The sequence below is a fragment of the Sinohyriopsis cumingii genome, chromosome 1 (genome assembly GCF_028554795.1).
Source record: "Sinohyriopsis cumingii isolate HCF-2022 chromosome 1, ASM2855479v2, whole genome shotgun sequence".
NCBI lineage: Eukaryota > Metazoa > Mollusca > Bivalvia > Unionida > Unionidae > Sinohyriopsis > Sinohyriopsis cumingii.
The window spans coordinates 27753810-27779599 of NC_142961.1; the positions used below are offsets into that span (position 1 = coordinate 27753810).

A 25790-nucleotide genomic window follows, 5' to 3' on the forward strand; every position below is an offset into this window, starting at 1 on the left:
TCATATGGATCATAAATATGGTTTCCATTATTAATTAGGGATGAAATATCAGTCTTATTTGTTTTAACTTTCATGCTCCAAATTCCTTAAAAATGTTTGGGTTGGTTTTCTTTTGTCATCAAGAATTTTTTGGTAGTGGTTTCTCTTTGCTTGTTTAATAATTTTGTTTACCTTAGTTCTCAAGTTTTTGTATTCATCTTCATTATCTACAGATTTCAATTGGTCTCTTCCCTTCATAGTATCTAAAATTTCTTTGGTGACCCAGCCGGGTTGATGATCATACTTAACTTTGTGTCTTCAAAGGTGCATTTTTATTAACAACTTCCAAAAACAGATCAGTTATTGTTGTTGTTGTTGTAGGGAACAACGCCATTTTTCAGCACAAGATAGGCTATACATGGCGGCCAGTATAATTGGTGGAGGAAGAACATCGGGAAAAACCCGGGAAGAACCACTGACCCACGAGAAGCTACTGGCAGGCTTTCTCATGTACCCGTGAAAAAACAGATCAGACAAAGTGCTTAAAATATCTTCAGTATCATCAAGAAATTTGTATGTTATCCCAGGGGACTTGCTCAAAATCATTCAAGAAATTTGTATGTTATCCCAGGGGACTTGCTCAAAATCATTCAAGAAATTTGTATTATTTAAAGTTGTAAAAGACCTTTATGTGACAGATATAGGAATATTCTTATCTCCTATGTAATTGTTCTCTTTTGTGAAAAATTGCAAAATGATTTGCTTTTTGGAACAGAAATTCTTGAGACATTCTATTTAGTATTTGTGTACATATGGTCTAAAAGTGTTTTTGAATGGGATATTATGCTAGTGACTTCATCGACTTATTGCAAAATTTCAATAGGTTCAACAAAATCCAACCAGTGCATCTTTAATTGTTCATTTAGGAGGTCCCCATTAATATCACCTAATCTGTACAATTCTCTCCCTTCATTTAGAACTTCTCTATTTGAAATTCAAAATCTTCATTCCAGTCAACATTTGAGGATGGATGCCTATACATGAAACCCACTAGATAGGGTTCGGCTTTATCTGGTGTGATCTGAATCCATATTGATTCAACTTTTTTGGATTCAGGATCCATTCTTCTTTTGTAAACTGTACCATGATACAGTAAGACTGCTGTACATGATAATAAGTGACTCATTGCAGAGTATTAGAAAGAAGATTACTTGTAAATGAGTCAAATAATAGCAATGGAACATGATAAGAATTGTGCTGTATATAATATATTGTACACTCCACTGGTACATAATCAGCACTTACATATTGGACATGTGATATTCAGTTTGATATGATTTTGTATGACATGAAGCCACAATATTTTATCTTTCTGGAATCTTCCGTAAGTGCTTTCATGGAAAACTCTTACCTTTATTATATCTGGTGACAAATAATTTGTACTACATTAAAATATCAATTATACTAATGAGATAAAATGGACACATATATTTAGCAACATGTTTCAGCTGCATATGAAACCAGTTGGACATTTACACTATTTTGGATCTTATATGTTAAATATTATTCAATTATATAAGTATTTAAATACAGTATAACAAGGAGTTTGTGAATAAAGACAATGGAGATAAGGACATACTCAAGTTTTGCAGATTTTGTATGGGTATGGTTTAATTTGGTTTATTATACAGTTGACAAACAAACAATATAGAGTTTCCTCCAGTTCTAAGAGAACTTTAAGTGGTTAATGAAATTGGTTGAAAAATGTTTAAAGCAACTGCTAGTTGACCTTTTAATTTATTGTTTTATGTTCAGCAAGATAAATAAAGGAAAGTTCAACTTTTAAATGTTACTATCGTTTTCTGCAAGAATAAACATTTTGAGAACTTACTGCCCATTTCAAAGAAGCACAAAAAACTAAAAGAGACAAAATACAGGAAACTTAAATTTTGGATGACAAACCAATATTCTGAACAAAAACATTGACAGGATCAATGACAAGCAAACTTTTGCTTAGATTCTGAAATATTTCTGTGTGATGTTTTAAAACTATACAGAATGGTACAGAAAGGACATACATGCACATCTATGACATTTAAATGGTTTATATTTTTATTTTTTTAAAGACATTTTAGTAAATACTGCACTCGTTTTTCACTGTTTTATACTGTTAATATCATAACGTATACATGAGGAATCTTCTCCACAATGTTTAGCTACACATTCTAGGTTCTTGTGACCTAATTATTCTTGACAAGTTAAACATATTTTCACTGGAATACTATAAAACTTTTTTTTAATTCTGACTCTAGCTGAAAATAATCAGTAATTAAATTATCCTTGCAGCTAGAAAACTCCAAAATTGTTTTAAGTGTCAATAGATGAAAAAAAAAAATTCCTAAGCACAGAATCCATAGAGGTAAATAACACTGGGAATAGAAATGGTGGTGAACATCAAAGGGATTCTAAAACTGGCCAAATGCATCTTGCAAAACTGTCTCAACATGTGAGACTTTACAAGAAGTGTCTATTGAAGAATGGCAGAAACTTCATACTGCATGAAAAAAAAATCAAAGATTTTACACTGTTACATTCAAATCTGAGTAAAAAAAGTAATGAAACGAAAAATGTTCAACATGTTAAAATGACAAATTTGTTTTGGCACTAAAAATATTTAATTTGCAAGGATTTAATAAACTGATATCTACAGCACAATCATACTCTCCAAATACTCACCAATGTTTTTTTATACAAATTATTTTACTTCAATTTGAATTTAATTAAGTTACTTATGATTTTTCAAACATCCATAAGATTTTGCTGTCCAACAGCAACCCTAATTTTATTCTGCATTTCTTAATATATTACTTCACTTGTTTGATGCTGAATGTCTAACTAATTAGAATTATATTTACAAGCTGTAAAAGTATTTTAGACACTAAATAAAATGTTTACAAAGGATTTAGCAAAAGAAAAAACTATTACTTTCCAAAAGCTTGGAAGGAAAGATGTAGATGTATGGTTTGTGGCACTTTGTTGGACACTTTTACAAACTGATTTTACTTATTGAAAGTTCTAAAGTTCAAGATAAGAACTCTAATTTTTTAATTTAATTAGTAAACTTTTGATGCTGTAAATTACTGACCGATATCAGATGTGTTTCCCATGTAAAGCATTTACTTTGTTATTCTTAATTAATTAAATAATTAATTTTATAATCAAAAATAGTTTAAAACCCAATTGTATCAATTTAATGACTACTTAAACAACCTGGAATTGGCTTCAGCATCACTGGCATAAGATGTAACTGCACACACATGATTCTGTACATTCATCACTGGCATAAGATGTAACTGCACACACATGATTCTGTACATTCAGCACTGACATAAGATGTAACTGCACACACACGATTCTGTACATTCATCATTGACATAAGATGTAACTGCACACACATGATTCTGTACATTCAGCACTGACATAAGATGTAACTGCACACACATGATTCTGTACATTCAGCATCACTGACATAAGATGTAACTGCACACACATGATTCTGTACATTCAGCACTGACGTAAGATGTAACTGCACACACATTTTTCTGTACATTCAGCATCACTGACATAAGATGTAACTGCACACACATGATTCTGTACATTCAGCATCATTGACATAAGATGTAACTGCACACACATGATTCTGTACATTCAGCATCACTGACATAAAATGTAACTGCAAACACATGATTCTGTACATTCAGCATCACTGACATAAGATGTAACTGCACACACATGATTCTGTACATTCAGCATCATTGACATAAGATGTAACTGCACACACATGATTCTGTACATTCAGCATCATTGACATAAAATGCAACTGCACACACATGATTTTGTACATTCAGCATCACTGACATAAGATGTAACTGCACACACATGATTCTGTGCATTCATGTAGCTGACACAAAGAAAAACTTAAGAAAATGAAATCAAAAGTTTCAGAAGTCACACTAGAGCCAGAAAGCGGTTGTATTTTCAGAAAATTGGTACTGTATATCAGTCTCCCCTATGTTTCAAAAGTGGGACAAAAACCAAAATTATTATTTTCTAGCACATTCTGACAGGGTGGACCTGACATGATCAAGATCTTGTCTAACACACAACAGAGAACAGTGATTGCCAATGTTCTGGAATACATTATTTGTGAACCTTGTATGGACATATATTGTGAATACATGAAGACATGGATATGGGTGATATTTACCAGTAATTAAATGTATACACTTAGATGGATAAACATAGATGGCAGCAAGCCAGCAACACTTGGACAATATTGATATAGTCCTATAAACAAACAAAGACAAAAAGAAACCAGAGCTAACATATATGTCTTGCCATGGCTTATTCATTCATTTTTAGATTACATGTTCACATACCATACCCACCCACCCGACCATGATCGAGGGACCATAACCCAAAATCCCATGAAAATATTATGTTTGGTCATACCTGGACTGTATAAATGAAATTTGATTAAAAAATGTCACTGTAATTGCAATTTTGAAAATCTGATTTTTTTTATTTCTCCCAGGGAAAGCAAGGCAGGCAGCCAAAACTTAGGTGGCAGAGGATAGCTTCGTAAATTGGCCCCATGTAAATTTTCTTAGTTTAAGGCTATGGTGTGATTTTTTTCAGCTATTATTGTTTACAAATTAAAGATATGGATACATTTGTGAACTAGTTGTTTCGGGCCTGTGTTGTACTTGAAACTGATGTGGGGCATGTACACCACCCATAGCTACTCTGCAGTAATGTAGATAGTGAAATACCAATAGTCGGCTAGGAAGAAGGGATAGCCCCCAAGCAGTAAACATGTGGGTTGAGGGCAAGTACAATATCTCAAAAAGGGCTTGGATGGCAACTATTTTCAATTGTATCAGCCTGTTTAGTACAAAATGTTTTTCAGAATTATCACCAAGGAAAAAGGCTTGTGTTTGCACTGTGAGCATCACAGGGTGTGAAAAATGACTTTTGGATGTGAAAAATACATGTATAAATTTGGGGATGGGGTGCATAAACTTCTTTTGCTATGAACTGCCATCGACTTCTATGGTCAAGTGAATAATATTCTTATGCTTTGTTTTATTATAGCTATCCAAAAATATGGACCTTTTGACCTCACTTTTGTATTTTATTTTTTATGATTCTTTATACTAGGCCAGTGAATGCGGCATTAAATTTGTTCATAAAAACTGTCCCTTGCTCCCATAGACAAGACTCAGCATTATGAATACCTTGTCTATTAAGTCTGGTGAAAATGTATTCCACTCGGTGGTCTAGATCACACAGAACTGGACAAAAATATGGCTGTACAGAAGGTATCACAATTTACCATGTAACCACCATGTTATTTATGTTTATATAACTGTATCATAGCGTTATATATGTAATATGTGTAATAAGACGTGATATATGTAATATGTGTAATAAGACGTGATATATGTAATATGTGTAATAAGACGTGATATATGTAATATGTGTAATAAGACGTGATATATGTAATATGTGTAATAAGACCTGATTTTGTTACAAACAAAATCATAATGTCATGCAAAAGAAAGGCAGAATATCCAAAGAATCATGATGTATTTCAAAGTTATATCATTACATTATTCTGTGGTTTCATCAATAAAATTAGTATTTTTCATCATGCAATAAACAGAATCTTACATTTGTGATAAATTTCCAATTACATTTATGAAACTCATCAAATAATTTCAATTTTTGCATGCCAAACTTTATTTGAAATGAAGACTCAAGTCAGATCTTCTCTATTCCAATTCTTTGAGCACTCATGTCAGATCCATGTTATTCCTAATTTCATTTGAAATGAGCACTGATGTCAGGTCATCCTTATTCCAATGCTTTGAGTACCCATGCCAGATCCTCTCTATCCCAAATTTCATTTTAAATGAGCACTCATGTCAAATCCTCTCTATTCCAGTGCTTTGGATACTCATGTCAGATCCTCTCTATCCCAAATTTCATTTTAAATGAGCACTCATGTCATATCCTCTCTATTCCAATGCTTTGGATACTCATGTCAGATCATCTTTATCCCAAATTTCATTTGAAATGAGTACTCATGTCAGATCCTCTATCTGAATACTCAGATCCTTTGCCATATCTGAATGCTTTGAGCATTGTCAGATCCTCTCTATCCCAAATTTAATTTGAAATGAGGACTCATGTCAGATCCTCACTATTCCAAATATTACTTGAGGTTAGCACATATGTCAGACCCTCTATATACCAAATTTTATTTGAAATAAGCACTCATGTCATATCTTCTCCATCCCAAATTTCAATTGTATTGAGGATTTATGTCAGATGCTCTCTATTTCAAATTTCATTTGAACTGAGCACTCATATCAGATCCTCTCTGGCCCAATGCTTTGAGCACTCATTTCAGATCTTCTCTATTCCAAATTTTATTTGAAATGAGCATTCATGTCAGATCCTCTCCATTCCATTGCTTTGAGTACCCATGTCAGATCCTCTCTATTCCAAATTTGATTTGAAATAAGCACTCATGTCAGATCCTCTCTATCCCAAATTTCATTTGAAATGAGCACTCATTTCAAATCCTTTCAACTCCATTGCTTTAAGCACTCACATCAGATCCGCTCTATTCCAAATTTTATTTGAAATGAGCACCCATGTCAAAACCTCTCCATTCCATTGCTTTGAGCATTCATGTCAGATCCTCTCTAGCCCCATGATGCAAAACACTCATGTCAGATCACCTCTATTCTCATGAATATGAACACTCATGTCAGATCACCTCTATTTTCATGATATGAACACTCATATCAGATCCTCTATTCCAATGCAATAGCTTTGAGTTATTCCTAGTTCTATATAACTGTAATCAAACATATTATACAGTACATGTTGTCTCAGATAAATATGATAGGAATGGAGAAAACTGGAATAGTTCAGAAGGTTACATAAACTTGTTCACTTACTTGTCATTGTCATTTCTATCACATAGAGTTTTTTTAAAATTAGAACCAGTATGTAACAAAAGTACTAATTTAATTTTTAAAAATGATGTGATCTGTGTATTCTGTTCCATCTTTTTTAATGAAATTATTTTTTAACCAACAAAGGTTTCACTGGAGGTTTGATTTAAAACAGGTTGCACTATCTGAACACTGGATACTGTCCAAGAAACTGTACATAATCAAAGTAATACAAATATTTACTATATACATTATGTATTTAGAAATTAAAATGTACTTCAACAGTGTATTCAATAATTGCATCCATGTGAATTAAGTACAAGTACACACCCCATAAATAGTTGTCTCACTGACTGGGCTTAATTGTGCTTTCTTCCAATGGAAAGTCTACTTAAAATCAGATAAAAGTTAGGTAATGAAAACAGACTGACTACACAATTTCACATAAAGCACAATATTCTGAATAGTTATTTTTCATTCATGCCTTTGACAACCATGAAAAGATTGAATAGACATATTATTTGCCTCCATCATTAAAAGATTGAATAGACAGTATTTGCCTCCATCATTAAAAGACTGAATAGACATATTATTTGCCTCCATCATTTGCCTCCGTCAGATATAATATCTGTTATATACTGTCATTTCCAATGTTTTGCATTGTTCATAAAATGCTTCCAATTTGAAGTAGTATATCAAGTGGGCAACTTACAAAAAGAAATAATATACAAAACAGTAAGAAATTTGTCTTGTAAAGCCAAGTTACTGCATGCGAGAAAACTGGAATTGTACAAACATACAGGCAACAAGCCTTCTAATTATATCAACCTTTGAAGAAAATTGTAACAGCTCTTTACAAAGAGAATGATCAAAAGACCTAGCCTAACAAATTCGTGTCCCTCATAACAATGGACTTTATATACCTGTTCAGGTTCCAATATACAAAAATAACATTAAGTACACTGAAATGTTTGTATCCACATTAACTATTCCTTTTTACTCAAACAAAATCGGTGTCACCTGTTTTACGAGCAAGATGACCCGATCTCATAAATAAACTAAATAAATAGCCCCTTATCAGTCCAATAAAACCAATAACCTAACAGTTATTCAATGTTTAGTACCTAACAGTTATTCAATGTTAACACTGCAACCCCAATATGTACCTCTATCTAATGTAAACAAGCATGACACTGTTATGTAAATACTTGATAAGTAAAATCAACCAAGTTAAATTACATAAAATAATTTAAACTGCTTTTGAAATATATTCAAAATTTAAAATGAATTCAATGAAGCTTTTGTATAAAAAAATAATCCTGTTCATCTAAAACATAAACTATGGCATGCAAATCCAAATAACTGTGGAAGATCTGAGAATTTAACTTTCTTTACTTCATTTTAAGTATAGGAAAGGTTCCAATAATGTATTTAAAAGGTTTTGTGAAGGAAACAAATGCTGTGAGAATTACAAGTCCTGCCATCATAAAACTTGACTTCAGATCCAACTTCAAAATCTGACTAGTCACAATGCTTCATGTCTTTAGTTTAAGTTATATATACATATAACCCTGATTAGCCATCACATCATGTGCTGGCAGACTTTTGTCTATGCAGCATGCTGTTGGATCCCATTTATAAGTAAGATTAAATAACACACAATACATAGTTCAATAGGCACTTTATTGTACAGATAAAATGGCATAACGGGAGCAAATCCTGTCATAGCACACTGCACCAACCTAGCTCTGAATTTGTTCTATAGGAATACACAAGGAAGAGAGACTTGGGGGAGTTTGTAGGGTTGTGAAGAGTGTCCAACACCACCACGTGGAGCCGCAATGGGCTGATACTAGGTATATAGGAACACTGATAACCGAAACTCGATAAGTCTGATCCTGAGGATGCTATGATAACAAACATCAGCTGATACTCCATACATGCACCGTAGGAAGCGGGTATGAAGTATATGGGCATAATAGTTGAGTACAATTAAGTACTGGCACACATTGGGGTTCAAAAGCAAAGCTGTGAATGCATGAAAGTTGGCAATAGCCCCCCCGAACAGAACTGGAACAGTATGCTATGCAAGAAATGTCCCAAATAAATGACATGGTGGAATGAGGGGAGGTGGGTGGTTCGTTCCACAAATCATTTTAAGTTAAATGCAGCATCTACACTGAAAAGCACACATCTCTACAAACACTGATATAATGTTTGATCACATGCTCCAACTCAGTCATCTGACTGGTTCAACATGACAACATATCTAAATTTAGTTACTAGTTTATTAACATATGCTGGCTGCAATGACATCATGTCTGGCAAAGAAACCATAGTAGACAAAAAGGGGCCAGAGCAGGATGAACTGTGTATTACTTAAACTATATTTAATCAATTAAATTACAATATATGCAATAAGTTTTGCAAGTTGGGAGTAAGATTTATTACTAAAAATTTTAACTCAAGTTTTCTGGTCAAACTGGGCCCAGTAGGCTGAATGTGGCTTTACAGACCTATCACATCTCACTTCTGTGTTAGCTCGAGGCCCAGGCTTGAACAGCATGGGTATGTGAGAAAGCTTGCAAGTGGCTTCCCATGAGGCATAGGTTCTTTGCAGGGTTTCCTGAGTTCTTCCTTCACCAAATATACTGGCCACTGTGTATAGCCTAACATGTGCTAGAAACCCAGAAAACCAAACCTGGTAAAACAACCATGTGCCAAGTGTGAGGGACAACTCTTGTATACAATGTGACCAAGAATTACTTTCATATACCATATTTTATCAGGTTATAAATAGCTTCCAACTGTGAACAGTGTAGTCTTACATCTATTACATAAGTACACTAAAAGATCCAAGTCTACCAAATTTATTTGATAAGCCCACCCCAACAACAATAAAAAGTCCACACCCACTTTTGGGATAAATTTATTAGTCAGGTGCCCTGGTCTTATCATGGAAAAAATACTGTGCTTTCCTTTTCTGATCTATGATTAGAAGCAAATGGCACAGACCCAGTGAAATCAGTGATGGCAGATCTAGGTCTATGAAATTTACAGATTGATGCTCATATACAATTACCCTGATCCAATAGTGAAATCAGTGATGGCAGATTTCTGTCTATGTAGTTTGCTGTCAGATGGTCATATACATAAATAAATACTGTACGTTTTCAAGATTTTTGTTTAAATTTAAGTTTTAAAACATTGCTGATGAATGCTTTTCATTCTGTGTGGATAGTAGAAGAAAGGCAAAAGCAAGCTTCAAACATGTCAATGTCACATAAAAATTCTCCATTATTCCTCATAAAAATGTTTAATTCTTCAAATCTGATAACAATTTTCAAGATTTCCTCATTGAATTAACTAATCCCTTTAAAAACAAGTTAAACAAGAAGGAGTGAGAGACATTTACCATGTGTACACTGGCATCCTACCAGTTCTGGTCAATAGTTCTCAACAAGCATAGATTTTGAAATTCAAATAACTTCTGAATTTTCTTAAATTTTAGTGACTTTGATCAGTCTTTTGAAGAGTAACAATCAACATCACCCTGCTATCACATTTATTCAACAAGTGGCCTTGATCTGCAATACATTCATATAGTTTGCTTTGCTTTGCAGGTGAAAGCAATAAGATGAAAGACCAATTAATTACAATTATTTTATTAGATGTGCATGTCCTAGATGACTAAATGCATGCATGTAACTATAAAACTGGCAATAAACAATGTGTAGAAAATGCATTTATTCTATGGTTAACATCAGATTATGTTATTCTTAGATCATGCCAACCACTCAGTTGCCATGGTTCCCCTGTAGCTTGTTTTTGGATAAAAGAAATAACTTTATACTTTAAACTAACATGAATGTTTAAGTACTGAAACAGTACTAACAGCTCATTTGAAAAGTTAAATAATAAATGCATTACTAACAAGAACTGGTAAAGCACCAGTACCTTTTGATTTTGCATGATGTCATTGAGATATACACATCATGGAATTCGAAATTTATCAGTAAATACCCTGGATCCAATATTATGCCAACTGTTGCAACTCCAAAGCATTTTGACTAACAATAGATTTTTGCATCTGGATCTCCCTTGCTTAGGACAGAATGAGAGTTGTGAATTTAGTTTTATATCACTGTCACAGAATAAGGCAAGAAATAACTTGGTTTCAATTTAGAATGATTTGACCATTTTTTGTTGTACATGCGTACACCATTACCTAGGGTGGATAATTGTTTTTCTAGTTAAGCGACTGATCTAGCGTGTATCTCATCATACATCGCTTGCAGCGAGAGACACTAAAAACACGGTATGCACAGGTATTTTACCCTTACTAATACTCATTCTCCTGTAGATTTAAGGCAAGTTTCTTTTCTAACTGACACACTGGTCTTTTAAATCTTGTCAAGGAGTGTACATTCTCCATTTTTGTTCTACAGCCATAGGGGTAAGTGTTACCCTTTTATTTTATTTGATATGTGAAGCATATTCAGTTTTTAAATGATGCCTTTACCACTATGCAGATTTGAAATGTTGTGAACTTTTGAATTGTTACAAGTTTCTATTTAGAGTTTAATTTAGTAACATGTAACTATAGATTTTAATTCTGTATCTGTTAGTATGACAAGTTTGGTTTTATTGTAGCTGTCTGTGCATACGTGTGTGGGTAGATCAGGATGTCAGTCTGGCCATCTGTGTGTCTGTATGGGGATGGAAGCTGATGTGACCATCAGGGCCATACAAGGATGGAACCACTGATTTGTAAACTTGTGCGCATGCTAGATCCATAAAGGGTGGGTGTGGTTTGTCAATGGACATATTTGCAAATTTTTACAAATATTTAAATACGGCTGTACAAATGACTGAGTCACGAATCATATGTTTGTTTCAATTGATTATGCTGTTTCAATTGAGTCATTTTCATTTCATGAGAATATTTTAATCTTACTTTCATTATATGAGATTACATGAGACTATCTGAATCTTACTTTCATTACATGAGATTATTTGAATCTTACTTTCATTGCATGAGATTATTTGAATCTTACTTTCATTGCATGAGATCATTTGAATCTTACTTTCATTACATGGGATTATTTGAATCTCAGTTTCATTGCATGAGATTATTTGAATCTTACTTTCATTGCATGAGACTATTTGAATCTTACTTTCACTGCATGAGATTATATGAATCTTACTTTCATTACATGAGATTATTTGAATCTCAGTTTCACTGCATGAGATTATTTGAATCTTACTTTCATTGCATGAGACTATTTGAATCTTACTTTCATTGCATGAGATTATTTGAATCTTACTTTCATTGCATGAGATTATTTGAATCTTACTTTCATTACATGAGATTATTTGAATCTCAGTTTCATCGCATGAGATTATTTGAAACTTACTTTCATTACATGAGATTATTTAAATCTTACTTTCATTACATGAGATCATTTGAATCTTACTTTCATTACATGAGATTATTTGAATCTTACTTTCATTACATGAGATTATTTGAATATCAGTTTCATTGCATGAGATTATTTGAATCTTACTTTCATTGCATGAGACTATTTGAATCTTACTTTCATTGCATGAGATTATTTGAATCTTACTTTCATTGCATGAAATTATATGACTCTTACTTTCATTACATGAGATTATTTGAATCTTACTTTTATTACATAAGATATTTTAATCTTACCTTCATACATGAGAATATATGAATCACATTTTTCTTTTCCCATTTGCGAATGTTTGTGTAAAGCAATTGAATGAGTTGTGTGTTTAGAGCTTGAAAGAATCGCACTGTATTTGTAGAGCATACACATATTTTTATTAATTCATTTCATAAACTTCCATCTTCATCACATTGTGTTGTGTTGTCATTTAATCCAAGTATCTATTCAGGTAAAATCCTGTTACAATCACATGGTATTAACTGCCAAGATGATCCAAATCAACTGCAGTTTCCACTTTTTTTGTTGAATTTCAAGCAAACAATATGTACGAGCTTTGTGCAAATTACTACATGGATAACAATGCAAGGCATGATTCTGTCTGCCAGCAATAAGAGGATAGGATGGTCACAAGTTTATTAAAAATGGATCAGAATACTAGAGTGATTGAAATAGTCGCACTGAAAATCATGTGTCAATGATCTTTTGATATGTTCTTATTAAATCAGTTGGTAATCATAAGTGAACCAGTCATGGGGTAATAATGGCATACATCATTATGTCTAGAAAGTGCCATTTCATTAGTTTGTCTGTTTTCATAAATCATTGGGCAAATTGATAAGCAAAGTAAAAATATTCTGTGATAGAAGATTCAGCCTAAAAACATGATCATGAAGGTCAGAAATATGCAGGACAATGCTATGTTGTGGAATTTGAGAAGTACTGTAAGGTCAAGGTTATTTTCGGACACCACTCATTTTTGTAGGAAAAAAAACAAAAAAACATGAAGCAAATACAATTTAACTAATGCATTATGCTACTACATGTAGGTAAACAAATAATAAATCCATAAATTTGCAATCCTTTCAACTGAGTGTTGTATTGAAGCTAGAAAGTGAGTAGTTACATTAAGAAAATCCCTCTTTCTTAAAATAGATGCAATCACATGTCATGCATGGTACCATATTTATTTTTGACTGGGTCAGTTTGGTAGGAAGGAAGGGTCTAGTTTATTTATATATTGACTTCAATGCTTCAGTGTTGTCTATGAATAGTTATGGCAATGTTTTATCAGCAACAATGAAATTAGGACAAATAGTATGATATGAAGACACTTGTACATTTTTGATGTCATGTACAAATTACATGGGTTGTTTCAAACAAATTTAGAAATCTTTTTCACTGCATTTTATAGTGAACTTTCAAAAATTATTTTAAAAAATCTGGATTAAGGGTAGTCAGTTAAACATTTTTTTACTAACTTTCTACTACAGTATTGTAATCAAAGTACTCCAATCAGTTAAAATTAATAACAAAGTATAGTTCTACTGAGCTCTTTTAAACTCATATTGCCAAATAATTGGCATATATCTCTCCATCCACATGTACACTTTCAAATACGAGTATACTGCATAATAATACAATACTTTTTTTATATACATACAAAATATCTTTCTAATAAACATGTAACACAGAATTTTCTACTTGAAACAAAGTACTGCTTACAACCAACATTAAATGTAAATATGTATCCTGAGTAATAAAGGACATATACATAGAAGAATAAAAACACACACACACATTCTCACAATTTTCTGTTCAGAAGATCTCATTTCACCCTAGTTCTATCTCTAAAATCCAAGTCTAGCGTGATCCCTGAGAATAGTGTACTGAAATGAATTTGCAATACTTCAGATGCCAGTCAAAATGCCTCTCCTCTGCATTACATTATGGTGTCATGATTTGATTTTATTTGTCATGAGGTGTTATTACATGTGTTATCAATACACATTTTGATATGGAAATATTCACATAATAAACACAGTAGTCATTAGATATTAATTTATAGAAGTCAGTATTCACTGAGATAGAATGTAGACAAGATGTTTTCATGTAAACATAACCTCAGTACATTATTTTTATAAAGATTTCAGCCAACTGATATATGACAAAATGGGACAGCATCCTCTGTAATGCTGTACGCAATGTACTGATAGATCGGAGTTTGGTAGACAGATCTAGGTCTACGGTCCAAATTTTGATGCACACTATATATTCACAGTCCTTCATGCTTGTACATAAAATGTACATTTAAAATATAGTATTTTTTAAAATAAATCTGAGCATTTTTTTTTACCTCACCTAAGGTACCCAGAGACCAAATCAATAACGTTTATGCATTTGATCACAAAATGGACAAATATATAAAATATGATCATTCTTCCAAATTTAGACAACCATTTCCATGGCCATTGCTTCATGATAGAAGATTCCAACATCTCTCACTCTACTATTGTATGCAAAATAAAAAGACTACCTCATTGTTACTGAGGTCCAGCTTCCAGAGGTTGGGACAAACTTCTAGGTTGAACACTTCATACAGGCTGTTTCCACGCAGAATGAGGCAACATAGCTTGCTGCATAAGTTCAGCTTCTCTATTGAGCCTGTAACAAATAAAATTGATAAACAGGAACAAGAAAAAAACTATCTAGAGTAATTTTATCTCATTCAGTGATGCATCCATGGTAGTTACCAAGAAATATTTTCTATAGCTCTCTAATTTCCCCTAAAAATGTCAAAAGAAAGTGCATCACATAATAATTGTTAAGTACTACAAATTCAAAAGTAAGACCAAGAGTCTTAGTATATACAATTCAAAAGATTTCATAAATCTGGAACCCAATCTATAAGCATTCAATGAAATACAAAAAAATATTTCAATGCTTTATTTCTCTACTGTTCTTCTGCAACTTACCAATTCCCAAGTTTGACAAGTCAAGATACTCCACGGCCTGCAGTGGACCATGGGCCTTGGAGCGAAGAAGCTGCAAATAATAATAATAATAATAATAATAATACTGATTTGCTGAGGAAAGATTTTCTCCAGATCTTAAATAAATGTTTGTCTATTCAATAATTTAAGCAGAATAGGTGTCAAGTTGTGCAATAAAACTTTATTTCACCAGTTTTACAACAATTCCTAAAGTCTTACATCACAGATTATATGACCAAACAGGAAAGTGTGAGACGGTCTTGAAAATGGATGAGATATGAGAAATAACAGTAAACAACCTTCTTTCACATGTGCTTAAGGGGAAAGAGAAAAATAAGGAATATTTAGGTTCTAAACTGATATGTCACATCTAACTAAATAATTGTCCGATCCATAATTAAAAGTTCTAAGGGTCATTTCTATTTGCATATGAAATACCAACTAAAAATGAAACTACAGCTATTCACAAAACATTGATAAGTTCATCTAAATTCTTCAAAACTTACAATATTTTTCAAACATCTTTCTGTTCAACATGCTGTTTACCCTGTGTTCAAAATGTATACTGTCTACCATCCATGTTCAAAATGCATACTGTTTACCCTTTGTGTTCAAAATGCATACTGTCTACCATCTCTGTTCCAAAATGCATACTGTTTACTGCCTGTGTTCAAAATGCATACTGTCTACCATATGTGTTTGAAATGCATACTGTCTACCATCTGTGTTCAAAATGCATACTATTTACCCTCTATATTTGAAATGCATACTGTTTACCCTCTGTGTTCAAAATGCATACTGTTTACCATCTATGTTTGAAATGAATACTGTTTAACATCAGTGTTTGAAATGTATAATGTTTACTGTGTTCAAAATGCATACTGTCTACCCTCTGTGTTATAAATACATACTGTTTACCCTCTGTGTTTGAAATGTATACTGTTTACCCTCTATATTTAAAATGCATAATGTTTACCCTGTGTTTGAAATGCATATTGTTTACCATCTGTGTTCAAAATGCATACTGTTTACCATCTGTGTTTGAAATGTATACTGTTTACCATCTGTATTCAAAATGCATACTGTCTACCATCTGTGTTCAAAATGCACACTGTTTACCCTCTGTGTTATAAATACATACTGTTTACCCTGTGTTTGAAATGTATACTGTTTACCCTCTTTATTCGAAATGGATACTGTTTACGCTGTGTTTGAAATGCATACTGTTTACCCTCTGTGTTCAAAATGCATACTGTTTACCATCTGTGTTCAAAATGCATACTGTCTACCATCTGTGTCCAAAATGCATACAGTGCCATACTGCTTACCATCTGTGTTCAAAATGCATATGGTTTACCATCTGTTTGGAATGTATACTGTTTACCATCTGTATTCAAAATGCATACTGTCCACCATCTGTGTTCAAAATGCATACTGTTTACCCTCTGTGTTATAAATACATACTGTTTACCCTGTGTTTGAAATGTATACTGTTTACCCTCTTTATTCAAAATGCATACTGTTTACCCTGTGTTTGAAATGCATACTGTTTACCCTCTTTATTCAAAATGCATACTGTTTACAATGTGTTCAAAATGTATACTGTTTACCTATGTGTTTGAAATGCATACTGTTTACCATCTGTGTTTGAAATGCATACTGTTTACCATCTGTGTTCAAAATGCATAATGTCTACCATCTGTGTTCAAAATGCATACTGTCTACCATCTGTGTTCAAAATGCATACTGTCTACCATCTGTGTTCAAAATGCATACTGTCTACCATCTGTGTTCAAAATGCATACTGTCTACCATCTGTGTTCAAAATGCATACTGTTTACCCTCTGTGTTATAAATACATACTGTTTACCCTGTGTTTGAAATGTATATTGTTTACCCTCTTTATTCAAAATGCATACTGTTTACCCTGTGTTTGAAATGCATACTGTTTACCTTCTGTGTTCAAAATGCATACTGTTTACCATGTGTTCAAAATGCATACTGTTTACCTATGTGTTTGAAATGCATACTGTTTACCTATGTTTGAAATGCATACTGTTTACCTTCTGTGTTCAAAATGCATACTGTTTACCATGTGTTCAAAATGCATACTATTTACCTATGTGTTTGAAATGCATACTGTTTACCATCTGTGTTTAAAATGCATACTGTTTACCATCTGTGTTCAAAATGCATACTGTCTACCATCTGTGTTCAAAATGCATACTGTTTACCCTCTGTGTTATAAATACATACTGTTTACCCTGTGTTTGAAATGTATACTGTTCACCCTCTTTATTCAAAATGCATACTGTTTACCCTGTGTTTGAAATGCATACTGTTTACCTTCTGTGTTCAAAATGCATATTGTCTACCATCTGTGTTCAAAATGCATACAGTGCCATACTGCTTACCGTCTGTGTTCAAAATGCATATGGTTTACCCTCTCTGTTTGGAATGTATACTGTTTACCATCTGTGTTCAAAATGTATACTGTCTACCATATGTGTTTGAAAGGTATACGATCTAGCATCCATGTTTGAAATGCATACTGTTTACCATCTGTGTTTGAAATGCATACAGTGCCATACTGCTTAACCTCTGTGTTCAAAATGCATACTGTTTACCCTCTATATTTGAAATGTATACTGCTTACCATCTGTGTTCAAAATGCATAGTGTCTACCACTGCTGTTCAAAATGCATACTGTCTACCATCTGTGTTTGAAATGTATACTGTTTACATCTGTGTTCAAAATGCATACTGTCTACCATCAGTGTTTGAATTGCATACTGTTTACTGCCTGTGCTCAACATGCAGTTTACCATCTGTGAAAAAGGTTAATCACTACTACTGAAACTGTTACTTAACATGCAGTGCTGTCCTTTCAATAATCTTTGAAAAATCATATCCCATATAATCTTATTTTTAACAACAACAACAATAATAATAATAATGTGGGCTTAGTACAGCAACTAACCTTTAGAAGCTCAAAGTGCTTTACAATATTACATAACACATAAAAACATATACAATGATGTGATTACAAAAACAAACACCATGAAATTACAATACAAAACATGCTGACAATAATTATGGAAGTAAAAATTATTAAGTCTTTTAAGTTTGTTCTTGTAGTTGAAATTGGTAATTTATAAGCACCCTTACAGATAAGATCCTCTGATTAGGATTTTAAAACTTGGAGTCCTGGACTCGTATATAGGGAGAAATAGGAGTTCCACCAGCAAAAGTTGCAGTCAACTCCCAGAAGCATACTGGGCATACCTGAAGGGGCTAAATGTCCACATGAAATGAACATGTGGTTGCCACTGAGTTTAATTTTCCAAATTCTGTACACCCCCGCCTTGTAGCTCTTCTTTCTCCACCAGAGTGAGACTCAACTTTGTCAATCCAAGGAATGGTCTTATTCCAAACACAAAGCTACACATCATGCACTTTCCTATGCTTGGCTACTGTTCCATTCGAACTATCAGTTCTTGCAACTTTAGCACTCTTCTGAATCTCATTACAATCTCTGTCAATTTGCCATTAAACCCCACAATACTTATCCAAATTTGCAAACAACATTTTCTCTAAGTCTTGACTTTGAGGTCACATGCACTATTCCTTCAGTTACACTTGAAACAAACACAATAATGCAAGCTAATGTTCATTTTTTTATGTACTCTAATGACCATATGTACATATCTGTATCTTCTGCCTCTGAATTCAGTCATTGTAAGTACAGAGGTCTTGCTAGGATTTTACAAATAGGAGTCCCACCTGCAAAAGTTGCAATCACCTCCCATAAGCATATTGGGGTTACCTGAAGTGGCTAAATGTCCAGATGAGAAGAACCAGTAGTTGTCATTGAGTTTAATTTTCCAAATTCTTCACACCACTGACATATAGCTCATGTTTGTCCATTTTAGTCAGACTGAATTTTGTCAATTCAGGGAAAGGCCTTGTTCTGAACACTAAGCCAGGTGTCACCCACTTTCTTACACTTGGCTACTATTCTATCTAAATCATCAGTTCTAGCAACTTTAGTACTCTTCTAAATTGCATTACAATCTTCATCAATTTGCCTTTTAATCCCAAACTACTTATCCAAATTTTCCAACAACAGTTTGTCCAAGTCTTGACATGTCTTGATTTCAAGGTTATTTGCACTATTAATATTCGGCTACACATGGAAATGAAAAAGATCATGAAAGACGAAGTTGTTCATATGATGTAATCTATAATGACCACATGTACATCTCTGGGTCTTTCTCCCTCAGAATTCAGTCACCATAAATATCAGCACATTTTCCCACCACTCAGCAGCTAGTCTAAGTCTTTGAACTTGCCACCCACCCATTGGGTCATGTTCTTTTGATGGACTCTTATAATGACAACATATACAACTGGGGGCCTCAAAGACACTGAATTCTGTCTTTGTAAATATCAGCAGCAATAAAATGATCAATTGATCAACATATTTTCCAACTCAGCATGTGGCTGAAGCATTACTGGCAAACCTTTGAATTTGCTGCCCAGCTAATGCATGCATATGGAAGACTTCTGCAGTGCCTAAGTGATTTTCTGTATCCCAGATTTACAAAAATTAGCATCCAAATACAAGTGATTAAGCTTTTCTGAGACCTCTGAAATACCAGCACATTTTCCCACCACTTACCAGCTAGATGAAATCTTTGAACTTGCTGCCAGCTATTGTGACATGTTCATTCGATGAACCAATTCTTCTTCTATATCGCTGGTCGATATAGGACCTTTATAATTTTTAAAATAATATACAAATTACATTTTGTTTGGCGCTAAATAGCCTAACAGTGCTGATGCGCCGTTAAAAAAAATCAATCAATCAATCAATCTTTTGATGAACTTTTTTCATGACAACATGTACATTTAAGGTGTTTCAGCCACTGAATTATGTCATTGTAAATATCAGCACAACTAAAATAATCAATTGATCAACATATTTTCCCACCCAGCAGGTGGCTAAAACAGGACTGGCAAGCCTTTGAATTTGCTGTCCAGCTATTAGTGTATACTGAGGACTCCTGCCTAAGTGATTTTCTGCATCCCAGATAAATAAAATTGTGTCCAAATATGGGTGAAAAGTATTTCTGAAACCAGTGCAGATAAAAGCAGCCAATAATTTTCAACTGCTATCATGATAAGACACATGACAATTATAAATCAACATCATCATTTCTACATGTATGTTGGACAGTGCTGTAATAGTCAAGACAATTATACATCATTGTCATATGTTCTGGAATATTCTTATAACAGGCTGGAAAGTGAGGCCATATGGATGCCTATCTAAGGCTGATCTGTTAGTAGTGCAACATATATTTAACTGATTCTTAATAACTTTGGCTTGAAAAGGTAAAAGATTCCAGCAGTCCAACTCAAATAAAAATGGAAATATTACATTACTTTATTTTCTGTGATATATTAACACCATATCAGAATGAATTTTGCAGAAGTTATACCCATAACATATTGACAAAATAAATCAAACTTTTTACATGTACAGACTATATTTCTGGATGTCAAGTGAGTGGTTTCTGAGTACAAAAATCCTTTGAATATTTAAAAATTTCAGACTAGTATTTTTATTGCATAATCTATTGTATTTTCATTAAATGAATGTAAAATAAGTCAGAATAATAAACATGCTGAGCTCAATTGAACATGTCATTGAACAGAACACAGATTTTAATTTGCTAACTGGTACTGGAAGTCTGTGAGAGAACAAAAATGACCCCCTTTCAGTGGCATAGCAACCACCCAAGCAACCCCTACAACTGCAACTGTGGGGGGAGGGGTATTCAGACCAAAGTTAAAATTAAACAACTTTTCTTCAATTGGATGGGGCCTTAGAAATAAGTTCTATGAGGAGGTGCCCATAATTTCTTGCTAAGCCATTGCTCTCTTTCTCTCTCTGTGATGTTGGGGCTCTGGGTGACTTGGTGGCCTTAGATGCTTGCCACCACAGAAAACTCACACAACTCTGTGTGTGTTCAAGGTTTGTCTCGACCATAGTGGGTATGTTAGATAGGTTGCCAGTAGCTTCATATGGGACAGTGGTTTTTCCTGGGTTCTTCATCTACCAAATACACTGGCCACCAAGCATAATGGTAACTCATCATGTACTACTTAAAAAAAAAACCAAGACAAAATCAAACCTAACTAGCTGTGACTGAGATCTTTTCACCTAGAGACTGAAGAAAGATATAAATCATTAATAAATATCACAACTGATAAAGCCCATCCAGGGAATACCAGTTAAATGTAAACTACAGCCTAGCGATGGATTTTAGAATTCGGAATACCTGGAAAAGCAGAGAAGAAAGCCACCCTCATATATTATACAAAATGAATTGTAGTATTGCTGACAAAACTGACAGCGCGATTTTAGAGGCTAGTGTAAGCCATGTCTTTTTGGACAGGAAATAAGTGGAGATACAATGTAATTTGTTTTGTTTCGTTCTTTCTCGTCAATGTTATCAAGTTCTCCAATCAGACAGAGCGAACATGTATATATAGGCTAATCTACTCTCTTAAATTTCAAAATACATCGACCATACTTAGGGTCAAAACATCACTGATACACACAAACTATCTATCATTTATCTTCGAATTACACGAACCACACATCTTTACCTGCGATGTAATTCTCATTTTTCAATGTAATCTATGAATATCCCATTGACATGCTGGTGGCCCATCATTTTAACACACTACTGCCTTATTACAACGCTTCTATAAACAACAACCTACGCGATAAAGAAATAGTTTAGAAAGAAATATATCCCTAATATGTTAAGACGGAGATAATTAACAACCAATATTCTTGAATGTTTCATTTCCAAATTTATTACTATTAAATGTTGATGAAATAAGTTAATTTCACCACAGAAACACTGAGGTGAATAGTTAGCTCGGTTTCCAAAGCGGAGTCATTTGTTGCAAAGTGCGCTTCCCTGTTTGGGGTATAGCCTGGTACCCTGATTTGTAATCGTGTTGCGTTCAGTACGGGAGTCTAGGGTACCAGGCTATTGTTTGAGTACTGATTCAGTTACATCCCTTTAATCCAGAAGCCCCAGTCACGAAAATAAAGTAAAATGAATCGTGCGTCATTAATTAAATTCCGTTTTCTTTACAGTTACTTACTTTATTCTTTTTTCTACTTTTTGTCGCTACACACTTTCGATAGCATATCTTTCTTTCTTTCTTTCTTTACTTTTATTTATTAAAACTTTTACCATAGCTTGATATTTAAACTAATTTTAAAAGTCTTTAATTACTAAATTAAAATGCATAGCTTGCATCATTTATTTTAAAAGATTTAAAAGCAACATTATTTTTCATCGCCTTTTTTCAATTCAAAGCAAGTGCAAAAGTGTAGGGATATATATAAAATATATATTTTAAAATCTGATCAATTATAAAATATCCCGCAGTATAAGATATTAATTAGGAAATATTCCAGTAAGCATCAAAAATAGTTTGTAAAAAATATTTAAAGAAATCGTTCAAATATTTTACGGGAAAGTAGTATTTTCCTTATGTTTATAAAAGATGCAAATAAAAAAATAAAAATAATTAAACTGGCACTTATCTTTAGATTTCAGCATTTTATTTACTTTTGCTTCTACATTTTAAGCATAATATAATACTTATATCCATATTTTTTCCTTCGTTGTTAATCCATTTCATCCAAAATTTCAAGATCTGAAATTAAATATTTGTATCTAAAGAAAAAAGTCATGATATAGAAAGTCCTCTACAAGACAATTTTTGAGATACTTCAATGCAGCAAATTTCAAATGGGACATTTATTTTTAATTAACATGGATTTTAATATGATAAGAATCATATATAAATGTAACTATTGTGCTGCAGTTATGTGACATTTATATTTGCAAGAGAATAAAATGAAGAAAAAAAGATTAGGTACCTGAAACTGTATAATTCATGACATGACAATTTTGACTGCAATATAAATGTTGATTCCAAAATAGTACAATAAAACATATTAATTGTGTAAATAAATAAAAGGGGCATTTACTTTGTCCAAATTAATTAGTGATAAGATTAGAGATAATCTGAAATGATAAAATCGACTTTGCATGTAGCGCCATCTAAACGGGACATACAGAAAGCACTAAGGCCAACATCTGTGTAACTGTATATTCGTTGTAAAGTTGTACGACACAATATTTTTTGTTTCGTTATCACTTAAAGATTAAAAACGACACATAACACACCATAAATCGAGATATATAAGCAGTAGGGTAATTATCACGTCTTTAAGGTTTCACGTGCTTCTTAACTAATTTCTAAACTGCTGGAAGTAAAACAAACTGGGGGCGGAAGGGCGATCCAGAAACAGCTGGTGTAAAGTAAAAGAAATAGAAAGACAGGCGGGTGGGTGGGGGTATGTTGGGAACAATTGCTAAACTAATAAGATAAATAAACAATGAGCAAATAAAAGCAATAACTTAAGCGACGGAGTAAGAGACATTTGGTTTGAAATTTAACTAAAGTAGACAGAAACTTGAATAGCACGACAGAACAAATGAAACAAGATAGGAACTCAAAATTTAAAAGCTGTAAGGACAGTAGTGAATAGGGATATCCTAGCCTCAATGAGACTTAGCATTAAAAACACCCCTGGGACAATCTAGCCTCAATGGAAATTTAACATGGGGAAAAATCATGGGACACTCTATCCTCAAGGAGAATTTAATATGAGAAAAAGTCTTGGGTCACTCTAGCCTCAAGGGGAATTGAACATGGGAAAAAGTCTTGGGTCACTCTAGCCTCAAGGGAATTGAACATGGGGAAAAAGTCTTGGGTCACTCTAGTCTCAAGGGGAATTGAACATGGAAAACAAAAATCTTGGGTCTGTTGAGCGACAAGGGAAAATGGAACAGGGTCGGGACCCTATTTTAATACGGTCCCGACCTGATGGGTCTATGGAAATGGAACATACGAAAATTGAAACAGGGAGGGGTCTCTATTTTCTTTTAAACAAAAAAAAATAAAAAAATGGGGTAGGCAATTGAAAGTCTATCTCTTTTCGAGAAATGTGGGTGGCCCTGAAAAGGGCCTTTGGGTTTATGTTAATATGCCCTTAACATTAAGGGCATCTGCAACATCTTCTTCTTCTTAGGCTTCGTCGAATGGTAGGTCCATAAACTAAAACTCTTTTCAGGCATCCTTGCCTCTCCACGTAAATCCTTCGTATCTATAGGCTCGTGTCGGTCCTATGGACAACTGCCCACTTGGATCGGACATACATGGGTATGTCCGTCCAGAACATCATCGTTGACACAAGCGTTGAAGAGTGCACATCGGTCCACATGTTGAGGCGCCGAGAACAGGTGAATCAATGCAGTGAACTGCACTTATTTATAGGGAGAGAAAGGATTGAAACGGATTGAGTTTGTTGACCAATCCAAACACGCGTTACAAAATTCAGTCAGCTCACGTCCAATCCGAAGAGAGCAGTCTATGACGTCACGTAGTCTATATAGATTCGCTAGCGCCTGCGTGCAGTCAATTCATGCGACAGTTATTCAACATGACGGAAACTCAGAAAACGATAAATTGGGGTGCACTGACGGCGGAGACTACCCAAGGGAACCCGGACTTACTTTCAGAAGAGGTGAATTGGGATTTTGTGGATTTTCTTACCTCGCAAGAATTTGTTCCGGAACCTTCGTCACCTTCTTCATTACCGCACGTGGAGAATTTTAGACAGAGACAGAAAGAAGAATTGGAGAAATTTATACAACAGCAAAAGGAAGCGGAACATGCTTTTCTCCTACAGCAAGAAGAAGAGGTAAGAAAAAAAAAACAAGAAGAAGAAGAAGTAGCAGCAAAGAAACAAGGGTGTGAAAATCAAACGGTCACAGTACTGTTAGACATTTTAGCGGAGTTAAGAAGTCTGAAACAAATGTATCAGACTTCTTTATCACGACCAAAGAGAATACGACCTTCCCGAGCTAAACACTCCAACCCTGTGACTAAGCCTACCGTACCACCTTTAGTGATTTCAACCAAATCATCACCATCAACAGTACGCAGTCCAGAAGTAGGCCTCGGCCGTGGCAAAGGCTTAAGACAGTTAAAGTTGATTGCTTAAACTCACCCCTACACCAAAAAAAGGCCCTTTTCAGGGCCATCCACGTCTCTCGAAAAGAGATAGACTTTCAATTGCCAATAACTAAAAAAAAAACATTTTACCCCTATAGTACGTGTTTGTGTATGAGTGTGTGAGTGTACGTTCTTATTTT

The 25790-nt window shown here is 33.8% G+C and overlaps 1 protein-coding gene across 6 annotated transcripts in view; it reads right to left on the reverse strand.

The window, feature by feature from the left end:
• The window catches only part of LOC149806589 (uncharacterized), a 255709-nt gene extending 233476 nt beyond the window's left edge, over nt 1-22233 (reverse strand). For all 6 annotated transcript variants that reach the window (XM_089955210.1, XM_089955217.1, XM_089955242.1 and 3 more), the window contains exons 1-3: nt 22150-22233; nt 15454-15523; nt 15015-15142 (exon numbers count right to left, since the gene is read on the reverse strand). In XM_089955210.1, the coding sequence (XP_089811336.1) occupies nt 15015-15142; nt 15454-15523; nt 22150-22167 (216 nt within the window). In that variant the 5' untranslated portion in view covers nt 22168-22233. The remainder of the gene's footprint in view (nt 1-15014; nt 15143-15453; nt 15524-22149) is intronic.
• Nucleotides 22234-25790: the final 3557 nt, after the last annotated feature.